We start from the raw sequence: 8,530 nt of genomic DNA, 5'->3' as shown, positions 1-8,530 counted from the left end.
AATTTCATTTCAGAAACCGTAAAATATACTTCAGAAGACGAAAATTCGTACGCATTGTAATTATTTAAATAGTATAATAGTGTTTATAAATATATTCACTTTTTAATTTATTTTCAAATTACAAGTACATTAGTTTTTTCGCATAGTCTATATATTTAAGAATGAAACAATTAATTTATTAATGCAGTTTTAAATTTGTTCCAACCGACATGTATAAAGATAGTGCATCTGGATAAAAGGTGGCATACCGTTGAATCGCTCTGCCACAATCGCCACCAACAACTGCCGCTTTTCCTTCGTCAACGACCGGACCAAATAATAATGTCGCTTGAGCATACACCATGTAGTAAATGCTTGCACGGTAAAATGCGGAATATGAACAAATATATAGCCTTCCGCTTTATGCTGATATGGCAAAAAAAAACGTATGTTAAGACAAATATTGGCATTCCACCAACATTTGGTCCGGGCGTTGTCGAGCAAAGGCTTTCGTACTTGGAGCGACTTATTGACGAGGCAAAAGCGACAGTTTTTGGTGGCGACTGTGGCAGAGCCATTCAACATTCTCACTTTTCACCCAGATGCCCGCTATGGTAGCTGGTACATAATTTAAAACTGCATTAATAAATTAATTGTTTCATTCTTAAATATAGACATAGACATTTCGAAAAAACTAATGTACTTGTAATTTGAAAATATAAAAGTAAACATATTTAAAATCACTATAATATATACTATTTAAGTAATTACAATGCGTACGAATTTTCGTCTTCTGAAGTACATTTTACGGTTTCTGAAGTAAAATTGACTATTCTCAAGTACATTTTACGGCTTCCGAAGTTCATTTTACGGTTACTGAAGTACAGTTAACGGTTCTGAAATACATTTCACGGTTTCTGAAGTACAATTGACCATTCTGAAGTACATTTTACGTTTCCTGAAGTACTGTTGACTATTCTGAAGTACATTTTATAGTTTCTGAAATACATTTGACGCTTTCTGAAGTACTCTTGGAAAAGGTGTAGTAGTAGATAAACGACTATTATTCGATTATCGCTTTTCCATGGTATCGCAATGTTGATCTCCCGTTCAATAAGCGACTGTGAACCGGTTTTAGCCGTTCATCCTTCTATAACTTTTTAGTTTGTAGAAAAATGAGCAACTAAAAGCTATTCATACTCACGACATCGAAAATGCCATGAATAATTGCTAATCGTTTATCTACTACTAGTCGACACTCGCAATGGGGGTGTGCACCTTTTATTTATGTCTATGTGATCGCGTAGCTACTCCAAGATGATATCAGTTGCGTTCCCCAACTTTTCTTGGTTTAAACCTGTAAAACTGTCCAAAGGCTTTCTGGTAAATTCCTGTAAATTCTAGCGAGTTAGGGAACGCAACTATTGTAGGCAGAAGAACAATACATAAAAAACACCCGTGCTAGCTCGCAAGCCCAACGCTCGTTTAAGTTAATGGCTTATGTACATATATCCAGGGATATCGCTGAATGTGAATAGCCACGAACGTAGCGTATACTTTGAATACACACATTCGGAGCAGTTCGGATTCAGTACATTCGTAGATTTCACGAAAAAGCAGACTACGATGGAAACTAATGGGGCGATTATAGATGGCAATGCAACCTCAGTTGGGGTGCCCGATGGACAATGCCACTGAAATGAAAATGTACATATATTATGAATAGCAACTAGTCAAGTTTTATAAAGTTGAAGGAAATACAATTTTGAAAAACCAGCTGCTAAGACTTGAGTGCAAATATCGAGCCCTAACCGCCAAAATAACGTAAGCGCCATTTTTTTCAAAATTTTCTTTTCGATGCAGAAATACATCTAGATGCCCGGGGAATATTTCTGCATCAAAAATAAAATTTTGAAAAAAAAGTCGCTTACGTTATTTTGGCGGTTAGGGCTCGATATGTACAGTTGAAAAAATACATATGTAAATAAATTATCTCAATCAAAATTTCCGCGGCAACCACAAAAATTCAATTGCCAGTGGCCATCTGTAATACCATTTCAGCCACTGGCCAACCAACTGAAGTTCGGTTGCCATCCGCAATCCAGGTGTTTTTTTTGTTAAGGTGTTTTTTTTTTAAGAAAGTATAGCTGCTTACTTAACAAATACCATATGAATCCAAAATGCATAACTTTGTTTGTTGACGGGTTTCACTTTTTCCCATTCAAATAATGTTCGAACATTTCTTTTAAATACAATTTTGCCTATTATTACTCCTTAGCAGGATTCGAGTTTGAGTTAATTTAGTTTAAAAAACTTACCTTTAGTTTTATTTGAATAAAAAGCTGGTATCGTGTTTAGTGTTTCTTTTATTAGTGTTATACTTAAAATAAGATATTTATGCATCTAACATTTTAATTTTTCGATTATGTATCCTTATTATTTCTTAATGTCTCTCCGTACGGTATTGTACAATCGGTTACACTATTATCATATGTATGTAATAGGGAATATATTGGCTGTGGCATATACTTACGTTCCAACACTGCACACACATTTTCAATCCTGTAATTCTTATGCCTATTTAGTCATAATTTATATACTTGTCGATGTTTTGTATTATTTGAATCAGTTTTACTAGTGCATATTATTTGTTTTTGTTGCTGTTTCTGTTAATATTTTTGTATTTTTTGTTGCTATGATAACGTAACGTTTTCATATTGTAAAATGTACACTAATAAGTTCCTTTTCATTTTTTAATTCCATTATTGTATGAGATTTTCCTTTATTTTATTTTTTTCTTAAAGTTTTGTATCCGCGATACTTTGATGTTTGAACAATTTGATGATTTAATATTGGGCATTAGATATAATTTTTCTTGTTTGTCTTCTAACATTTTTTTTTACCTCTGTACGTTTTTTATATATGCATAAGTATATTTTGTTTTTGCCTTTCATGTTTATTTATTTTATTTATATATTGGATATTGAATAGATTAAGCTAACGCATGTTGTTGTTGTCGATTTTAATACGGTTGGAATTCGTACTTAATTGAAGTGTTGTTCTGTTGTTCTCTAAAATGCTTTTAAACATTTTTAACGCAATTTCGGATAAGGTGCCGAACGATATCTTACGCTTTCCCGTGATCGTGATCCTGCTTCGTAGTGTGAGGAAGAGTGCGATCCCGATGTTGTAGGTCGGTATGAAGATGAAGAGCGACCGTTGCTTGGTTTAGCTAATTTGGAGAGAATTTTGTATTTTTTCGTTATATCTATATATTTTGGGCATTTTAAATATCTGTTTTTAATTTTGGTTGAATGAGTTTTATTAAGCTATATTTTGTTTTCAAACTGCAACTTTGGTTTGTTTGTTTTGGTTTTTTAGGGGTTTTTCTTAAATGTATAACGAATTTAAATAACTTTTGACCTTGGAATTTGGAACAAACGGTTTTATTCGAATGATTTGTATATACATTTGCGATTTTGTTTTTATTACCTTATATTGTATAGTAAAGATTAATGGAAAGTATATATGTATTTTCAAGATTTAAAACGATTTTTAGTTTTTTTTTTTATTATTATTAAATGTTAAGTTGCTAAAAATTTGCCTTTACAGTCTTTTTGGCGCATTTATCGTGTTTTTATAAATTTATTTGTTTATAAAAAGTTCCACATTTTGCTTTGTCTGGAGTTATTTTGATTGCACTTTATTTAAATTCGTTTTTTTTTCTTTTGCTTTTTCTTCCTCTTTTAATTTACGGAGTTTATGTTTGGTAATAAGACTACGGCTTGATTATGCGAATTAGCTACGACATTTTTTACTAAGTACATTCCGCGTTTATAGGTGAATTAACGCAGTTCACTACTAATTATCACGTGAAATGCAATATAGTATACATATGGATGTTAACTCCTTTTTGTTCCATCACACCTCTCATTATAAAGTTTGATCTAAAGAGTTAAAGTGTTTTTATTTAAGTTTTAAGCTTACCTGCATATGCAGCAGTGTACGACGATGAATGCGGATGATATTCACGGCGGTAATCGCGCTCGTACGAACCACTTTCGTAAGGTGCATGATGTGTGCTTGAATGTTTTGTTGGCGGTGGAGGCGTATAGCGATCATATTCACCATGATGTTCATACAACTCGTGATCACGAGATCTGATATAAAGAGAAAGATCGAAATAAGTATTTCTATTCGGTCCACTTTTGAAACACTTTACTACTTCAAGTTAAACAGATACATATTTTTGTGTATAAAGAAAAATTAGTTACATGTTTCATAATACTATAACATCTTCTATAACATACGCTATTTAATAACGGAATAAATTGCTTCTTACCTATGCGACTTTACAAGACCATATCCAGGATCGTCCATAACATAACGAGCTTTCTCTAAAATAGAATAAACCTTCGGTTTGGATGATTTTTCAAATGTTGGCGGTGGAGGAGTACTGAAAGATATCATCATTACATAAATATAAACATTGTCCAACTCGGACATATGGAAGAATGATATACATAATAATAAAAATACATGTGCATGTATTTACGTGTGTTAAATGATGTTTCTCCTACTACATCGAATTCATTTAAATGAATGAGCAATCGCATTTAAGAAAGAATTAGAAATCAAGATTTTTACATAAACTCACCGACAGCTATATACCGCGTGCTCACCGTAAGACTTCGAGTAATGAGTTTTTTTGTACATACGCTCTTTGCCATCCATTTCACGCATTTGTTCCATGCGAATGTCATCGTTAGCATCTGGTATCATGAATTTTCGTATCTCTGCCAATGCATAAGCCAAACGATGGTATGCTTCCGATGGCGGCGCTACTGTAGATATTTCAACATGCAAATCCCGGCTAAGATGGGCATATTTTGGATTGCCAGAGCTGCGCAATTCCTCTTCCTTAGCATGATCTCGCATAGAATTACGGCCCATAACCACCATTTTGCAAAAAGTTTCTTCTTGCAATTGACGTAATGTATTTCCTTTCGGCCCTAATATCTTTCCAACAAAATTGAATTTCGGATATTCCTTAATCGGGAATAAAACTTTTTGCGCAACACGTATTGGTTTTTCACTGTAGACGTTTGCATAGATTTCTGCCTTTGGAATTCGCCCACTAACCAAAATTTTTTCAATTTCTGAAATAAAAAATTTATTAGTGTACATGCAGATACATGCAATTATGCAGAACCGCCACTTTTCACATACACAAACAAGCACATATACCAACAAAAGTACTTACCGTCGTCTATTAAACGCTTACATACTGTATGGTCCTTTGCTAGCGTTTTTTTTTCCTGCTCACACTGTTCAAGGTAAGCATTGGTTTTTTCATTCAAAGGGGGTGCGTCATGGGATTGCATTGGCTGACCATGGTCTTGCCCGCGTCCATGCCCATCCATATCACCGCCACCGCCCGTATTACTTCCACCACCGGCTTCGTCGTCAGTACGCCTTTTTCTCTTGTAATCACTGGTATCTTCATTGTAATCACGATCATAATCTCTCGGCATATTTATGGTTTTTTTTTTGCAAAAATTTAATAATTTAGATTAAAAACTTTGAGCTCTTTTTCACTGCCGACAAATTTTCACAAGCTTAGATTTTTTTCCATGCGAAAAAAGATGGAGACTAGAAAGTGTGGCCAAGTTAAGAAATTTACAAATGCATACCTGCTTTTTACAGTGGTGTTAAAAAAAAATAAACTTATAATAAAATTATTAATTTTGTTTCTCATATAATTTATATGAATATCTGTTTCTATTTATTTAATTGTGATCGTCCCAAGTCTATTTGTCATATTTAACATAAAAATATTCTCTATTTCTTTATCTAAGTTTTTTTTTGCTGTTATCTCAAGGAAGCTGATCCGGTACATTTGCATTTCCGAATGCACTCTTGCGGTTGCATTTTCCGTTTTGACATCTCGGTTTTGCGGCGAATGATTGTAAAAAGTGTCAAAATATTTCGCAGTTTCAAGGGGAGGAAAATTAATGAAAGACTTGACAGGTATTTAGTCTGCCCAGCAGCATATATGCCGTTGTCTAATTTTTTAAATTACCATAAAACAAGTGAACATAATTATTAAAAGCCACAATTTATGTAGGGTAAAGTAACTGTGTTAAGATTTATTCTGGAAATATTTTAAGCGATTGGCAGCAGCGATATGGCGGAAAATGGTATGCGTGTTGTAGGTCCCGGCGGTGCTGAGGTAGGCGACTATAGCAATGGAAATCATGAACACGAGCTAGGTCAGGAAAATATTAAGAGCACGCCAAGGCTAAATGAAACTGCCCAAAAGTACATGCAAGAATTGCTCGCTGAGCGAGCACGAATGGAGACTCATTTTCCTCTAGCTGTAAAATTGATTGATGAAGGTAAGCTTAGATAAATTTTAAGTGTTTTAATTATAATAAACAAAAACTTGACTCCTAGCCCTGGAACGTATTCAACTAAATGGTCGGATACCCACGCGCGAACAATACGCTGATGTTTATCAACAAAGAACTATTAGACTGTCACAAAAGGTGCACGTTCCAATAAAGGATAAAAAGGTTTGTCGATATGCATGCTTTTTTTTATTAATATAACAAATTCGTATATTATAATATAATTTTTCTCTACTGCAGTTTAATTATGTTGGAAAGCTTCTTGGACCAAAGGGAAATTCACTGCGTCGCCTTCAAGAGGAGACGCAATGCAAGATTGTCATACTCGGTCGTTTCTCAATGAAAGATAGGGTCCGTGAAGAGGAGTTGCGAAACTCTGCTGATGCCAAATATGCCCATCTTAATTTGCCGCTACATGTGGAAGTGTCAACCGTCGCCCCACCGGCTGAAGCGTATGCACGCATTGCCTATGCTTTAGCAGAAATTCGACGATATTTGATACCAGACAAACACGATGATATCCGACAGGAGCAGTTTCGTGAACTAATGGAGGATCCTGAAGCTGCTAAAAAAATCACTATACGCCAACAGCAACAGCAGCAACAACAACAGCAAAATAATGCTCATTCTGTTGGTGGCAATAACAATAACTCGAGCCATCGTCCCGGTGGTTCAACTGGAGGAAGTGGCGTGTACAGGTATTAGTCAATATCAAATTCAAAATTGTGTAATGTTTAAAGCAATCGCGCATTTTATAAGATATCGAGGCTTTAACTATATAATTTTTCTAGGCCTAAATACCAGCAACAATCTCATAACTACCACTACAATGATGAGACTGTTTATTATCGTTCGCATAACAACACTTACCATCAACCTAAACCTTATGTGCCAGGTGATAATAATCTTCTTGTTTTTTTATGAAAATCTCTTTCAAGTATTTATATGATATATACATATACCATGATACCATGAATTTTTGTATCATGACATATACTTTTCAATTTCTTCTAGCTGTCCAACGCTCAAATTTAATGCACTCAACAATGCCACCACAAGCCATGGTGAACGCTTCGCCATCGGGATTGATGCCCAATGCATCAAATTATAATGGGCGCGGATCGGTTATGAATAGCGGCGTACCATCCAATAATGTTAATAATTTACGATATCGTTCTTCATTGCCGCCGTATCAATTTGTAAAAAAATAATGGAAACATATTGCCATAAATGGAGTTCCAGTGGTTATTTTATGTTGAGCGTTTTCCATATTTCGTATGTAATCATGCACTTGCATATACATATATACATCCATACATATGGACGTATATGCAAACCGACATTTGTTTACCCTTAGAGCTGGCAAATGTTTCATTTGTTAACTATTGTACTGGTTGCGTTATATAGGCGTAGTTATACATATTATTATATACGATACATTAAACATACATAAATCCATTAATACATACACATCCTATATATGGATAAAACGTTTTGCGTGTACCTAGAATTTTATGCATATGTACCGTGACTTTCAGACTTATAATTTTTTTTTTTTCCAAATGATCTTCAGTTTGTTTTACGTACTTATTTCATTTATTTTCACTTCCGAGGATTCAAAGAACTCTTGCCTATTTTCTTTTTAATAATCTTAATATGTGACCATGCTGAAAAATATACACAATAATACGTATTTTATGAAGCTCTAAAAGAGAATTATTTATATCAATATCATATACATAAACGATTTTCTTATTCATATTATATTTGGAGACTTGGCGGTTCTGCGTTTGTTTAAAATCGATATGTTAAGCTAAAATGTGCTAACATCAATCAAGTAGATTTATAAACTTATATGTCCTTTAAACACAAATTTTGTTCTGAAAAAATATTTTTGAAGGGCAGATAAATTTTTAAACCTACTTAAAAAATTGCACTAAATACGATATTTGCGGACGCAACCATATCGCTTAAGCCTTGACGCAGTTCAACTAAAAATATACTTTTTTTATAATTATTGTAATATTTTGAAATAATATATTTAACGTAGAAATTTGTTACATTTATTTAAACGAATGTGCTTTTTGTTCGTTTATAAAAAAATCTTAAACTATGGATTTTATTAAAGTAAAAAAGATTTG

At 33.7% G+C, this 8,530-nt stretch overlaps 2 protein-coding genes across 3 annotated transcripts; one reads left to right on the top strand and one right to left on the bottom strand.

Annotated features, from left to right (window-relative positions):
* Positions 1-2,327: 2,327 nt before the first annotated feature.
* Positions 2,328-5,639, bottom strand: LOC118744762 (KH domain-containing, RNA-binding, signal transduction-associated protein 2). Its single transcript, XM_036478071.1, has 5 exons — positions 5,243-5,639; positions 4,637-5,138; positions 4,322-4,435; positions 3,967-4,139; positions 2,328-3,211 (listed from the first exon to the last, which is right to left on the bottom strand). The coding sequence occupies exons 1-5, from the start codon at positions 5,511-5,513 to the stop codon at positions 3,072-3,074; spliced, it is 1,200 nt and encodes a 399-aa protein (XP_036333964.1). The 5' UTR covers positions 5,514-5,639; the 3' UTR covers positions 2,328-3,071.
* A 260-nt stretch (positions 5,640-5,899) lies between these two features.
* LOC118744761 lies at positions 5,900-7,600 on the top strand. Of its 2 annotated transcripts, none has more exons than XM_036478069.1 (6): positions 5,900-6,009; positions 6,150-6,377; positions 6,436-6,554; positions 6,630-7,087; positions 7,181-7,284; positions 7,404-7,600. In XM_036478069.1, exons 1-6 carry the CDS (start codon positions 5,994-5,996, stop codon positions 7,598-7,600), a joined length of 1,122 nt encoding a protein of 373 aa, XP_036333962.1. In that variant the 5' UTR covers positions 5,900-5,993. The 2 variants fall into 2 exon arrangements, with proteins under 2 accessions (XP_036333962.1, XP_036333963.1); XM_036478070.1 differs by having other exon boundaries at positions 5,907-6,009; positions 6,107-6,377.
* Positions 7,601-8,530: the final 930 nt, after the last annotated feature.

This window comes from Rhagoletis pomonella, unplaced genomic scaffold (genome assembly GCF_013731165.1).
Source record: "Rhagoletis pomonella isolate Grant_MI unplaced genomic scaffold, Rhpom_1.0 Rhpom_scaffold_00008, whole genome shotgun sequence".
NCBI classification, from domain to species: Eukaryota; Metazoa; Arthropoda; class Insecta; order Diptera; family Tephritidae; genus Rhagoletis; species Rhagoletis pomonella.
This window is presented reverse-complemented; position numbering and strand designations above follow the sequence as displayed.

Excerpts from the sequence above, each read along its gene's own strand:
- LOC118744761 (XM_036478069.1), top strand. Across the intron at positions 7,088-7,180 it reads GGAGGAAGTGGCGTGTACAG|GCCTAAATACCAGCAACAAT; the intron begins GTATTAGTCAAT and ends TAATTTTTCTAG. Across the intron at positions 7,285-7,403 it reads ACCTAAACCTTATGTGCCAG|CTGTCCAACGCTCAAATTTA; the intron begins GTGATAATAATC and ends AATTTCTTCTAG.
- LOC118744762 (XM_036478071.1), bottom strand. The coding sequence starts at position 5,513 with ATGCCGAGAGATTATGATCGTGATTACAATGAAGATACCAGTGATTAC. Across the intron at positions 5,139-5,242 it reads TAAGCGTTTAATAGACGACG|AAATTGAAAAAATTTTGGTT; the intron begins GTAAGTACTTTT and ends TTTTTATTTCAG. Across the intron at positions 4,140-4,321 it reads GGTCTTGTAAAGTCGCATAG|ATCTCGTGATCACGAGTTGT; the intron begins GTAAGAAGCAAT and ends TCTTTATATCAG.